We start from the raw sequence: 15,622 nt of genomic DNA, 5'->3' as shown, positions 1-15,622 counted from the left end.
ATGATGCATCTAAGAAATTTAGAGTCTAAGTAATCTATTTGCATATAAACTGAATCCATAGCACAATATCTGATCGTCTCAAAACAATGCTACTAACCATCAACATAAAACTAGTCTAATAGAGTTCGACCATGATAGAAATAATAACAACAATGTGTCTAGAAAAATGTAAACGAGGGTAGGCACTACAGTTGGCTAGGGTCATTTACAGATGGAAAGAAATCACTCACACATGTCATGAAGGGTGGATGTTTTTTTTTGGGAAACCTTGTAGAATAATTATGGTTATGTGCTGCCTTTTCATTTTAATCATTGAATTTTATATTTTATATTTTATATTTGGTAACTCGCAAACCTACAACAAGGCTATGTCATCTAAAGAATTGGTGGTCAAGCTGGGAGAAAGCATAGGCACTAGCGATCTAATTAAACCAATGGGTGTGGAGGAATATATCCATAGCAGTGAGACAATGATGGTTTACTTGTAGGAGGGAAACCTTTCACCATTTATGAAGGATATGGTGAAGCATGATGTGAATGTCTCGATGCAATTCTTTCAGACTTAGAAGGATAGAAAGTTGACTTCCAATGGAATGGAATTTGAAATCTTGGTGGAATCCATTACAAGGGTTCAAGAATTTTCTATAGAAGGAAAAAGTTGGCAAAGATAGGCCAAGATTAATGAGGAAGCCAGTTTGTGGAAAATTTTAAAACTCAAGGAAGGAATGATGTGAATATAGAAAGGGTTTTCTCAAGAAGCCCTTCCTAAGCCTTGGGACAACATCTACTATGCAATTATGTGACATATCACTCTAGATGACCATTTTTACGTAATCTATTATTACCACTTCCCTATTTTGAATCACTTCAGCAATCTTGACATTTCCTTCTTATTTATGTTATTGCATTCACTGGAAGATTGTATTTGTAAAGATAGGATGAAACATGAGAAGGTTAAAACTTTCTACCTTATCAATTAGGGGCTTATGAACAAACTGTTTATCCAACATCTAGCCCAAAAGCCATTGATCTTGGTTAACCCTCTAGCCTCTATTAGACCTCAAGTCTCCTTGGACCCTAGCCCTAGTCCTAGCCACTAAAAATTCAATAAAACCCCTAGCCCAAAGGTAAAAATTGATCTTGAGGTTAAAATTAGCCTCATAGAGTTATATTTAGATACTAGGAAGGGTACACAGAGTGCTACGAGAACCAATATATGTGTCTAGGTGGATAATTTATGTCCCCCCCAATCATGATTCCACCTCTAAGTCTTATGAAAGTGATGTCAAACTTGCAAGAAAGAAGAGACTGGCTCGAGACACAAAGCCTACCCCCAACCCTTTGAGCCCTTCCCATATCTCTAACATTCTAGAGGCTACCCTAGCTAGAGGCAAGGGAGAAGATATCACATCCCCAAGGAAACAAACCGAAAAATATACTAGGAAGAATGTTGAGCATAGCCATAGTAAGGTGAGAATGGAAAGGCTCAAGGAGCCTATGAGGGACCTAGCTAACAATCAAATTGGTATTTGAGAGATATTTGAAACATTGGTTGATTTTTGCACCAAGGTCATACACTCTATGGCCATAACCCTCTACTTCTTGCAAGTGATTAAAGAGGAGAATGACCTAGGCAAAGCTATCAAGACAAACTAATCCATCTATGGGATTTCTAGCAGAGGACCAGTTGACTAAAGACCATCTTGGAAAAACTAGCTAAGGTGGAGGGGGAGGATGTAGATAAGGACATGCCTAGAGAAGAGAGGGAGGACAAACATGGGTAGGAAGAGGGAAGATAGGCTTGGTTCTAGTGTTTTTTTTTAATTTTTTTTTTATGAGTTTTCTACCCCACAGTTCTTATTTTTAATGCTTGGGATGATTAAAGGGACAAATAAAAATGATTTTTTTTGGTGGCGTTGGTCTATTTTATAGCCTTTTCTTCATATTAGTTTAAGGACTAATAGTATTATTAATTATGCAATACTTATATCTAGTTTTTTGAAGTTTAAAGTTGGCATTGGATAGATGATTGGGAGGTAACCTCCGACTGATTCTTTAGCCATGTTTGTACTTTGGGGTCAGCCCCCCCCATCTTTTTGGATACTATATAATACTTCAAAAACTCATAAAATATAAAAATAAAAGGGTGGAGGAAATACATTTATAAACATTGAATTTCAACAAAGAACTATATCATATGACACGAATGACCATATATGAGTTCTAATACAAATGTAAAAGTAATTTACAAGCTACACATATTAATAAATGTGAGAAAGGGAGCTAGTCAATATTATCATAATGACTATTTGACAAAATAATGCAAGTATTAAATTATTGAATCATTATAGCATAAATTAAGATTTTATTAATTAATGGATATAATAAAAAGTATGCATTGTATAATACAAGTGTGCATATGCATTTTACGAATCAATATATGTTAATCAAGCTAACCTATTTACCTTTACCAAAATTGAAGCTAACTTAGGAAACTTATTGTCATTCTATCGTTTGCTACAATTTCCATGTTGACAAGCATGTCAGCCAAGTAATTTGATATATGTTCTTTGATAGATACTGATATCCTATAACTTCTGACCTTAATAAATAATATCAAGATATATAAGTTCTTTACAAAGTGATAAATAAATAAATTTAACTTTAAAACAATTTATAAAGAAAATTCTAATATGTGTTGAATCATAACTCGTAAAAAATAATTAGATTTTGTTATGTATTGTAGACACAATATAAAAGAAATAATTTACTATGCATTAAAATAATAGAATATTAATAAAATATGGATAATGATATACTCCTTTGTTTCAAGTAGTTTAATTCATGGTGTAATCTTGATTAAAGATAACATGGTTTCTAAGATACCAAAAACCTTATAAAGGTATATTTGTATTGGGACATTACAAGAACACTACTAAATGAGAGCATCGAGACAAAGACCAACTGTTGAATAACAATTCAAAAGAAGCAACCACTTTTTTAAGAAGAACTGAAATCTTTTATTAACTACTAAAGGACAAACCAAAGATATGGAGAGTAAACCACCCTTGGAGCCTTTAGACTACTACATACTTTATACATAACATCTTGTAATACATTACAACATTTCACATCTTAATAAGATGGGTAATTATTTACTATATATATGATTTTGTATGATTTAAAGGAAAATGGACTATATTATTTATGCTAACTATATTTTGATGGATGATGGTGCTAATCTCCAACTTGGAATGCCAAATAGATGTTTTTTTCTAGTAATTGTTGCTCCATAAGTTTCATTCATATCTATATCACCTTCACTTCTCCAATCAAAGTAGTGAAACATATGTCCTAGTGCAACATGAATAACTGCAATTCCCATGGAAGACCCGGGACAACCTCTCCTTCCCGCACCAAAAGGAATCATGCTTAATTCTAAATCTTTCATTATGTTGAAACTTTTATCCTTAAATCTCTTAGGTCTAAATTCCAAAGGTTCTTTCCATACTCTTGGATCTCTTCCTATGGCCCAAACATTCAATATAAGCCTTGTTTTTGCTGGTATGTAGTAGTCACGATCAGGTCCATTCACAGTACAAGCTTCTGTAGATTCACGTGGTATAATCAAGGGAGCCGGTGGGTGTAATCTTAACGTTTCTTTCACAACACAATGCAAGTATTCCATTCTTGAAATATGAGAATATGTCAGTTTCTCATCATCCTTTACAATAGAATTAATTTCTTCATGTAATTTTTTCATCATACTTGGATTTCTCAATAATTCACTCATTGCCCATTCAAGTACAGTTGCTGATGTATCTATTGCACCAATAAACATTACCTGCAAAATCAGTCATATAAATGAATGCATATTCAAAACAAATGTGGCACAATAACTAAAATAAATTAGGTCACACAAGTTTTAAGATATTTGAAATAATCAATATATGTTTCTCTTTCTAATGATTGACAGCAAAGTATGACCTCAAACATTCTAAAGATTTGTTGAAGAACAAATTTAAACTATATACATCAATAGATATAATCATAAGTATGCAATGCAAATTATGTATATGCATTTTCCAATTCAATCATCTAGTTCTACACTAACAGGACCACCCTTAAACATCAAGAAATTAAGCTTGGAAAAATAAATCTACTTTACCTATTTAACACTTTGAACCTAGAAATTTAGCCCTAATGACACTGACCTATTTACCTTTAGCAAAACTGAAAAGTTTTAACTTACAAACATGATTGCCCTCTTATCTTCTGCTGTGATTTCCATGTCGACGAGCGCGTCAACAAAGTCGTTCTGCCTCTCACTTTCCTCTGCGCCGCTCCTCCTCTTGCGCTCCGCACGGTCATCTAATATTTTGCTAAAAACTGCATCCAAGCGCTGGTGGACATTCTTCATACGTTGCCTCAGCCCCTGCAAGTCCAGCCACTCAAGAAAAGGAAAGAACTCGCCAATATTCACAGGTCCCATCAGATAAGCAACTTCCATCATCAGTTCCTCAAACGTCTTACCGCCGGACTGGAAATTGCTATTTGTGCTTCCCGTAAAGATCCGCCATGTCAAGTCGGATATGTAAAATGCAACGCTCTCGGTCACATTTACACCCACTCTCCCCTCCTCGCTCTTCTCCCACATCGTTCTCACCATCGCCACCGCCTCTTCCTCCATCACCTTCCCGAATGAATCGACTTTCTTTGAATTCAGCAGCTCCACTGTGCCTATTTTTCTCATGTCTCGCCAGTATTCTCCGTGGGGAGCAGTAAAGATGTCCCTGCCATTGTACAACAAGTATTTGCCAGCTGCCGAGGATGACCTGTTTGAAAAATTCAAGTCGTGGGTTTTCAGAAACTGTTTGGTCACCTCAGAAGAAGAGGCGACCACAACATCAAGAGAACCCAATTTCAAAGACATAATTGGCCCATGTTTCTGAGCCATCCGATGCAGAGTGCGGTGAGGAAGACCTCCCAACTGGTGGAGGTTTCCTATGATGGGCAGCGCTGATGGCCCCGGCAAACATGACAACCTCCCCTTGCTTTTCCTCGCCAGAAGGGAGAGAAACACAGAAAAAAATAGGATTCCAATGCTTATTGCAGAAACACTCATATTGAAATCCATTGTCAAGGAAATCCAAGATTAATCCAGAGTACTTGTTTGCTTTGATTGGGAGGGAAGTCTCTCTATATATAGAAGAGTCGCGGCGACTTCTGCCCTCCAATTATCAGAACATTACATATTAAACATGAAGTCATTGCACTGTCCCCACTTATGACAATGCCAATTTTTTCTTTAACCATTGAATTGAAAAGATGTTACCAACAGCATACGACCACTATCCCACGTGAAACGAACATTGAACACGCTGAAACGACCCCTTTCCCACGTGCAACGACCATGAAACCTGGTTTTCTTTAAGAAAAATATTCAAAGTTTTAATTTGTCGTTTATTAACTATATATATTTATTAATTTTTTATATCTTTGAATCAAACACTCTTAGACATCTCGTGCTTGGAAAGATAACTAACTTTGACTATTTAATACTTTTAGCCTAGGAATTAGATCTTAGTACGTGATGTTTAAGCCATCCACTTTAACTTTTTGTGAATTTCTTTGCAGATATGAACCAAATCAAGTCTTTTAAAATTCTTATTTAAAAAACAAAGTCATGTTTTAATATTATTTATTATTTATTAGTTATATTTATTACTTTTGTGTTTAAATCTAAATAGACTTTTTATCTCATTTCTTTCCACTAGATGTGAATGAAACTAAGTCTTTAAAAAAAATTTATTTAAGAAAGAAAATCATGTTTTTATATTATTTATTATTTATCAATTATATTTATTATTTTTTTGATGAATAGACCTTTTCCATTAACTTAAAATTTTAAAGATACATATTCACAAAAAAGGGGTCGAGGGATGGAATTTGGAAAACTTGGTCAAATTTTTGAGCTAGATCTGATAGAGTTATTAAAACTCTTAACAAGGCTATGATTTTGGGGCCATTCTTTTTTTCCTTTTCTCAAAAGCATGCCTTGTGTGTCATTCCTCTACCTGATGTGACGAGATCATTCCCCCATCTTGTTTTCTATCACCTGGTAGATAACTCAACCTTGCCTGCAAAATACCCAATTTTCCCTCAACACTTCTCTGTTGTCCCATCTGACAACCTTTTCTCACATCCTACATGTCTAGAATCTTGAGCCTTAACCCTACAATCACATTGGTTGGATGAGATGATGGAATGACAAGATTTCTTCGCATTTACGATAGACAACTTGTTATGTACCACAAGTGATCTTATGAAACCACTACTCTTGATCTGTGTACGGTCTCTGAGGCTCTTGCCATGAATCAGTTTGATATAGATCTCTAGGTTTGGCTTGCCAACCTTCAGAATCAATAGAAAATTGCAGACAATTATGCTACTAGGGGAGCTTAGATCAAAGCCCATCTGCATTGGGTGGAGGTAGGAAATCAAGCTTCCAAGGAATTTCTTTGTGCTTTGAGGGCTCATCATTCTACTGTGGGTATCAAGTGCATCTGTGAAGATTAGTAGGTTTTTACCGACCTGCCTAATATTCTCCAAGCTTTTGTGTGTCACTATGAGCAGGTTTCTATGGCTTAGGGGGGCCTCTATTATGTGTGATCAAGCGCTACAAGCCTATCTAGTTGTTACTTCCAATAGACTTGCTCCTAAATAGTACGTCTTTTGTGAATAACATCTTACTCTTGCAGACTTAAACAAAGCTATCTTATCCATGGCTGATGACAAAGCCCCTAGATGTGATGGATTCCCTTGTAAGTCTACAAGATGTTTTAGGATGACATTGGCCCTAATCTGCTTGAAGTATATCTTGAAGTTTACAATTATAATTCATTAGGAAACATTATCAACAAAAGGGAATATTAAATTCATCCCTTCAAGCTAGAGATCCTGAAGAAATTTGCTATTGGAGTCCCATCACTTTGTTGAATGTCTCCTACAAGATCATTGCCAAAGCCCTCTGTCTTAAAATTTGACATTTGCTCCCTTAGATTGTTCAACCTAAACAAATTGGCTTCATCAAGTCCCATTATATCTTGGACAACATCATTGTTGTCTAGGAAGGAATGGAATGGGCCAGGCAGTCTAAGTAGTGGGCCTTTTTCCTAAACATTGATTTAATCAAAGAATATGACTGTATTGAATGACCCTTTATTCTTACTATGCTTCAAGCTTTGGGTTTTGGCCTAGTTTTTTGTCAATCAGTGTGGACACTATTTGGGGATGCCTCTATGATGTAGGGAGTTTGGAGAGTCATACATTTAGACTCAGATCTAGGTTTTCTTAGATTTTTATAAGTTTTCTTCAAAATCTATAGTTGAGGTGGATTCCAACTGAGCCAATTTTGTTGGAACCATTTCAATTTTTTTTTGAGAGCTAGAAATTCCATCTTGACCTCTAAATTTCAATTTTAAAATATCTTAGGGGTTTTTCTATTTTTTCTGCTTTGTAATAACTTCAAAATTTCTTTCCAAATTTTAGAGATTAGTTGGTAATTAGCCTTTGTGGTTTAAAGGGTAGATGTAGGAAACTTCTAATTTTCTTTTGGAGGTTTTTTAGAAGTTACCAAAAATGGCATATTTTTCCAATTGTTCATCTTTTTGGAGTTAGGTGGTATTCAAATGGTCCCAGAGAAGGTCAGAGCGATTCTCAAATGGCCTACTCCTACAAACATAACAAAGCAAAGCATTTTCCATGTGTTAGCCACTTTCTATCGAAAGATTATCAGGAATTTTAGTAGCATTGTACCACCTATAACAAATTGTACAAAGGGAAGGGGTTTTTCCTAGACAATAGATGTCGAAGAAGGTTTCAAGTTTTTGAGGGATCTAAGGTAACTATAGCTCCTATACTTACACTTCCAAATTTTGATAAATTTTTTGAAGTAGAGTGTGATGCCTCCCATATTGGAATAGGTGTTCTTAGTCAAGCAGGTAAGCCTATAGGCTTTTTTAGTGAAAAACTCAATGATACAAGGAAAAATTACTCCACCTATGATCTAGAATAATATGCCATTGTTCAAGCATTATGCCATTCGAGACACTACTTAGTGCCACAAGAGTTTGTGTTATTTACTAGGGTAAAAGTACAAAGTTGTTTACCATTCAGGTTGACTTATCAGTATGAGTATTTCTATCTAAAAACAATATTGTTCAAACATATGATCTTGATAAATTTATTCTAGTTAAGTTATATATGTTCTCACACTTTTCCAATTGAAAATGTCTGTTAAATGCATGTTTTATACTAGTTAGTATCCAATTACTAAAGAAATACAATTATTTCATAAAACCTAGTTTTCAATAACTCTTACTAATTTTTATGATTTTTTTAATAACATATAAGCACCATTTTATAGAGCTGAAAGTCAAGAATATTCTCGTATAGAGTTTGTAGTGTTTAAATTACATATAGTATATTGTAATTAAAAAATTCTAGAAGTACATATTTTAACACTAGAGAAGATGTCAATTTTCAGAAAGAAAACATACTAAATCATATTTAAAAAAATTAAAAATTAAATGATGTTCTAGAGGAGAGAGTCCTCTTCTAGAATCTATAATTTCTCTTTTGGTTGGAATAGATTTATTTTGAAAAATTTGGTGGGAGATGAAAACTATCTATTTGAATAAGTTGAAATTTGAATTGCTATAAAAGAGGAAATATAGGTCTAATGCCAATTTTTATTTTTCATTTTTGTAGCTACATATGTTATCCATAACATAACCTAAAATCAAAGGGAAATAAGTTTATTTCCATGTAGTTTTGTGATGGGAACTAGACACTTAATTTCCAATATTTTTTGAAAACTAAAAGTTATCTTAAAAAAATAGGAAAATATATAATTTCTTATTCCAAATAATTACTAAAAATTATAATCCCAAACTTTATCCATTTGTACACATTTCATTACTTTACTTCATTTTTAAATTCTAAATAGTAATACTAGTTTTATGTCATTGAAGGTGAACAACTATACTTTTGTTAATCTTTTCCTTTGTAAAAGGTTGACACAAGTTTATGCTTTTACCCACTAATCACTTTGCTCTAAAATACATCAACACCCAAAAGAAGTTGAATACACAACATGCCAAGTGGGTCTCTTTTTTATAGGGATACGCCTTTGTTTTGAAGCATAAATCTAGGAAACAAAATCAGGTTGATGATGCCTTGAGGAGGTGTACTTCTATATTAACCACAATGGCATCCGAAGTCATTAGATACGATACTATTAAAATACTTTTTGTTGTTGATGATATTTTTGAGAAATTGTGGAACATTTGAATGGTTCAAGCATTGGTAGGATGTCTCATGTCAAAGGTGATTTTTTTTGTAGGATCATTACCTCTTCAAGGGAAGACAACTATGCATACTAGCTAGCTCTATTGGAGAAAATATTATTCGGTAATTCCATAGTGGAGGGATGGCTGGACACTTTGGAAAGGAAAAGAAAATACAGTAGGTGGTAGATAAGTTTTATTGGCCAAAGATCAAGATAGACATGACTAAGTATGTGGCAAGGTGCAAAATCTATCAAATGGCAAAGGGACATTCACATAATACATAGTTTATACATGTAATTGCCAATTCCCATTGAACCATGGACTAACTTGAGTATAGATTTTGTATTGGGTCTTCCACACACTTAGTGAGGTAATGACTCTATGTTTCTTTTTTTTGATTGGTTTTCCAAAATGGCTCACTTTAGTGCCTGTAAAAAGACTAATGATGCTAATAGGATCATCGAATTGTTCTTCTTAGAAGTTTTTTGTTTACATGGTCTACACAAAAACATTAGTTCTAACCATGATACAAATTTCTTGAGTCATATTTGGAGAACTTTATGGAAGAAATTGGGAACCAAGTTATAGTTTAGCAATGCTTACCACCCTCAAACTTATGGACAAATGGAGGTAGTCAATCAGAGTTTGGGGAATCTATTATGATGCATTGTTGGTGAGAAGCCCAAACAGTGGGACTTGGCATTACCCCAAGCAAAATTTGCTATAATAGTTTTGTTAATAGGTCAACAGGGAAATCTCCTTTCCAAATTATTTATGGTAGAAATCCTTTAGGTGTTCTAGATCTCATGCCGCTACCATTGGGTGTCACAATTAGTGATGATTGAGTGGCCTTTGCTAAACACATTCAACAACTCCAACAATATGTTTGGCACAAATTACAACTCCACAATGGAAGCTACAAGATTCTTGCAGATGCTACTAGAAGACACCAAACATTTACTGAAGGTGACTTGATCATGGTTTTCTTATGCTGTGGGTAGTTTCCTACTAGCACATATCACAAACTGAAATACAAAAAGATTGGGCCTTGTAAAATCCTTAAGAAAATTAATGATAATGCTTATGAAGTTATCTTACCTGACAATCTAGACATCTCTCATGTGTTTAATGTTGCTAATTTGCATAAAATTCATGAAAGTGCTCCAGAGGTAGCTGATGGATAGGAAGTGGAGTGGCAACATCACCTTCCAAATAAGAAACAAGATACCATTGCCCAAATTCTTGACAAACAATCTACTTCCACATGGCACAGTGAATACAACCACTATTTAGTATAGTGGGATGATTAACCAAACACTAAAAACACATGGCTATTTGATTGGGCAATGCTATAGTTAGATCCTTCCAAGTTGCACCACTTCACCAATAGTCACTTGCAAGAGTAGTGTTTCTTTCAAGAAGGGGAGAATGATGTAGGGAGTCTAGAGAGTCATAGCGTTTGACTCGGATATGGGTTTTCTTAGATTTTTCTGGATTTTCTTCAAAATATATAGTTGAGGTGAATTTCAACTAAACCAACTCTATTGGGGCCATTTCGATTTATTTTTCAAGAGCCAGAAATTCTATCTTGACCTTTGAATTTTTGTTTAAAAATACCTTAGGTGTTTTTTTAATTCTTTCTACTTTGTAATAAATTCAAATCTTATTTTTTCTAAATTTTGGAGATTAGTTGGCAATTCACCTTTATGGTTTAAAGGGTAGATATAAAAAACCTCGAATTTTCTTTTGGAGGTTTTTTAGAAGTTACCAAAAATGCCATATTTTTCCAGTTGTCAAAATCTACCAAATTTGGAAATTCCTGTTTTCTCTTTTTGGAGTTAGTTGTTATTTAATGGAGTTAGAGATCTATGCAAAAGGAGTTTCTGGTAATGAACAATTCGGAGTTTGAATCTATAATGAGTTTTTTCATGAGTTATTAAGTTCTCTATGAATTGAGATTGGTGTGCTACATCACTTTGCTTGCATCACCATTAATGGTCATCAATCAAAAACTTTTGGGCTCTTCAGATCTATTCACTAAGGTTTTCCTCTTCCATCTTCTCTTTATGTTTTGGCAGCTAAGGGATTTGGTTATTTGTTAGCCAATTCCATCTCTCGAGGTCTAGTGCATGGTATTTCTTTACCAGAGTTGACTTCTTAGCTAGTCAATGGCCACTTTGTAGATGATTCTTTACTCACTTTGATTGAGGATAAGGATAATATTGCTAATGCTTTGGAGTGTTTAAATACTTTTTGTCTTGCTTCAGGTTCTGTTATCTAATGGCACAAGACCCTTTTCTCTAGGAAATCATTTCTACTAGGCCCTCTTTGGTTGCAGCAATATGGATGGAAATGGGCTCAACATGGCAAAAAATTTAAATTTCTAAGCATTCCCTTTCCTTCTAAAGCATCTCCTATGGAGTCGTAGAATGTTGTGCTTGCTTGACTTGAGAAGAAGTTGGATTATTTGATCACTAAGCCCCTTTCACTTGTTGGAAAGTTTCAAATATGCTCCAAAGTCCTTACTGCTACTCATGCATGTTATTCTTCATGTTGGACTCCTCTAAAGCCTCATACCTTAAGCTTAAATTTCTTCTTAGGGACTTTCTTTGTGCCTCTGATGTTGTGCATCATGTCTTTCCTAGAGTGGCCTAAGATTTCTACTATTTACTCAAGGATTCTAGTGGTCTTGGCTTTCTTTCCACCCACGAGCAAAGGATAGCTCTCTATGCCAAATGGGTCATATGAACTCTCACTAGAGATGAGGAATGAGAACCTTTATTATGTCATTGTATTTCTTCAGGCTTTCTAATTAACTGTCAAGCATGGAAGGGGATTACTTTTCAAACCCTCCTTGTGACTCCAGAGCCTGTTCAAATTCAGGGAACTTTTGTTGCTAAAAATATATGGAAATCCTTGGAAGCCATTAAGCCTTGGCTTTTCTAGGCTGGTAATGGATTCAGAGATGGGCTCTTGATGAATCAATAAAACCTTTAGTGGTCACCCTTATTTTCCATTCAAGCAATGTCTTTAGCCAAAATTCAAGGAGCCAATGCTCTGCATTTGTTTGGCAGGGGCATCAAGACACCCAAAGATTTATTCTCTAGGATTACAATGAGCCTTCACTCATGGGAGGATTTGTAGGTGCAATTTAGGCTTATCCATCCAAATCAAAAGATAATTCATCTTCTAGTTTTTTTGGTTCCTCTGAATTTGTTACACAAACTTGGAATTTACTCATCCTACCAGTGGTGGAAATATTGGAAGTGGTATCTTGCCAATCCAATGGCTAGCTACAAGCGTAGGCTGGGGTAATAGTGGCTAGTGCCCAATCTTTTGATGGTCGATACCCTTAATCAGCATTGGCATTTGCATTCTTCTCATAAGACTTGGAGTTTTAGATTTGCCACTGTCTGGCATGCTATTACTAAGCCAAAGATTGCTCACTTTTCCTGGTGTCTCCTCTTCTAGGGCTTGCCTTTGGGTCCTTAGCTACAAAATCTAGGAGTTCTTGATCCTTGATGCCCCTTTTTTTGCAAATCTAAAAGCTTTCTACATATTTTTTTCTTTTGCAGAAGAGCTCAAAATTATTGGCTCTAGATCTTTGATTTCTCTGGTCCTTTTCATCCAAAGGCCTTCACCTAGAAAATGGTGGTTTTGGGTGATGCTCCCACAATCCCTTTTAGATATATTTATTGTTTTCATCACTAAATCTATGTAGATATTTTGTCCAATTTATTTCTATTAGACATGAAATAAACCTAGTTATGATGATGATGAAGATAGATAAAGTTGTATCTTTTTTTATGGATGGATATGATTTTGTTGAAGACATTCCAAAGTGGTGTGGAATCTATAATATCAAACTTAATCATAAAAAAATTATTTTATCTTATTTCTTTTTCTTACTTTAATTTGATAGAAAATAGTGTTTTACTAGTACTTATATAGACAAGAGATGTACTCATTACACTCAAAAATTTATATAGAGTATAATTTTATATGTATAGATAAAAATAAATTGATATGCTTGTAATATCTTATGTACAAAATAAAAATAAATAAATTGATATACTTTTAATATCTTATGTACAAAATAGTATGTTTTGATATACTTTTAATATTTTAATTTTATATGTACAGATAAAAATAAATTGATATAATTTTAATATCTTATGTACAAAATAGTATGTTTTGAATATAAAAATTTCAAAAATATAATTGTGATCTTAGGATGGTTCTTATTCATCCTATTTTTCTAAATTTTATACTTTTGGTGCTCTTGATGCTTTTGGTTAATGACATGGATATTTTATATCAATAGTAGCACAAGTTCTTTATATTCAAGTACATGAATTAGATCAACAAATAAACTAAACTTTTCACCAAAATGAGATGCAATGACTATGGAAATAATAGTATTTATTACGAATATTATGGATGGTTTAGAATCTCAAAGTGTAAATATTTTAGGGAAATATGATTTGAGATGCTCCTAGAAAAGATAGTTATATATTCTAACTTGAAATTATAGTGAGCTATGTAACATACAAATTTTATGTTCTAATTATTTTAGTTTTATGATTAAAAATATATATTTAATGAAGTATAAGGAAATGTACTTTAATATAGTCAAAATAAATTTTTTTGACATAACTAAAGAAATTAAAAAATTCTGTAAATTTTGATTATTATTTAAAATTGGTTTTAATGTTTATTTTATCACATCTTCATGAAATGATAAATAAATAACATTACATTAGGAGAGAATGAAAGAACTCAAACAAAACATAATGATGATACTAAAAATAACAATACAAAATTATACTACTCAAATGGTTCTAATTTTTTAATATTTATTAAGACATAAATTTCATAAGTTTAATATAGAAATAACAAAATAAACATAGAGTCTACATCTTCCATATCATTTGATTCTCACTTTATAGGAATAACTATATTGTTAATGATAGTAGTAATTTCAAATAGTTACATGCAATACAAAATCCTTATTAATAAACTATAATATGTTTTATTCTTAGTAATAATAGTTTTTATTTATTAAATCAAGTGAGACAGGGCCTATGCCCAATATTTCAAAATAAAATCAAGTCTTAAGAAGACAACAAAGAATAAATTTAGAAACACTAAAATCAACCAACTAAGTAATGAAAGGAAATAAACTATAACTATAACTATCAAGTAAGATGAAATCAATGATGAATAATCCAATCTAATAGACTAGATGAATAACCAAAGGACCCAAAAAAAGGCTAGTAGAAGACAACTACTTTACACAAGGAGGAATGAACACATGTAATGTTCATTTAGACCCTTTAGCTTATCCTAGTAGAATGAAAAGATTGAAGAACAATCAAAGATGATCAACAAAGAGATCATCTCCCCTTGGTTGTAACTAGGTTTTCTTCACATTTTTTCCCTCCAACTCATCTTGTATAGAATTGATGGACCGAGTAGTCTTCTCTAGAATAATGTTTTTCTAGGTGGCCAAGTCTTTAAGTTATTTATTTAGATGGGACTCATTTAGGTTCATTTTTTCTAGAATATTAAGAGTTTCATGTTTATTATACTCTATTGAAACATTTTTTTTAGTTTGTTAATTTGATTCTTTTTCTATTCTTAGTTGTTAATATTTTGAAAAAATATATCAAATCTTCCCAAATACTCATATCTCCCTTCCTCTGGTTCCAACCACCTCTCTCTTGTCCACTTAGCTATAATTCCTTCCCTATTAATGTTTCTATTAGAATTTGAAGCTAGATAACAAGTCATTTTCACAAAAAAATCTACGTGATATTAAGCTATGGAGATTGATTCCATGTATACATTGAATTATATTTTGAATTTGACCTATACCTTGATATTCCAAAAACCATGGTGCTCAATTCCATTTGTGTCATTGGTTTCAAATCTCTTTGAATCTAGATATGTAGATTCTTCACCTATTCTTACACACAATAAAAATGTGACATTGTTGTAGAAAAGGGGCTTGTGTTTGTCAAGCACCTATATAGAAATCAAACCTAAAATAAAAATTAGTAAGGAATGTAAAAGAAATATGAAATGTACCTATTCACATTTATTTTCAAGCCCTCATAGATGGACATGAATCTAATTATCCCATGAAGAGTGTGAATTCTTGTTTGAGATAGTTTAGGGGTAAATGGAATCAATCATTATAATAATGTAAGCTACAAGAGAGAACTCATTAGCTAAACTTATTCACACTAAACCATTCAATATAAAAG

The 15,622-nt window shown here is 33.3% G+C and overlaps 1 protein-coding gene across 1 annotated transcript; it reads right to left on the bottom strand.

Annotated features, from left to right (window-relative positions):
• Positions 1-2,996: 2,996 nt before the first annotated feature.
• On the bottom strand, positions 2,997-5,161 carry LOC149533909 (cytochrome P450 750A1-like). The gene is made up of 2 exons (XM_089804025.1): positions 4,253-5,161; positions 2,997-3,844 (listed from the first exon to the last, which is right to left on the bottom strand). The coding sequence occupies exons 1-2, from the start codon at positions 5,135-5,137 to the stop codon at positions 3,215-3,217; spliced, it is 1,515 nt and encodes a 504-aa protein (XP_089660151.1). The 5' UTR covers positions 5,138-5,161; the 3' UTR covers positions 2,997-3,214.
• Between the last annotated feature and the right edge of the window lie 10,461 nt (positions 5,162-15,622).

This window comes from Cupressus sempervirens, chromosome 10 (genome assembly GCF_028749045.1).
Source record: "Cupressus sempervirens isolate cs-2001-9-10 chromosome 10, ASM2874904v1, whole genome shotgun sequence".
Taxonomy (NCBI): Eukaryota; Viridiplantae; Streptophyta; class Pinopsida; order Cupressales; family Cupressaceae; genus Cupressus; species Cupressus sempervirens.
Note: the sequence above shows the minus strand (reverse complement) of the source record. Positions and strands in the feature narration are given on the sequence as shown.

Excerpts from the sequence above, each read along its gene's own strand:
- LOC149533909 (XM_089804025.1), bottom strand. The coding sequence starts at position 5,137 with ATGGATTTCAATATGAGTGTTTCTGCAATAAGCATTGGAATCCTATTT. Across the intron at positions 3,845-4,252 it reads ATAAGAGGGCAATCATGTTT|GTAATGTTTATTGGTGCAAT; the intron begins GTAAGTTAAAAC and ends CTGATTTTGCAG.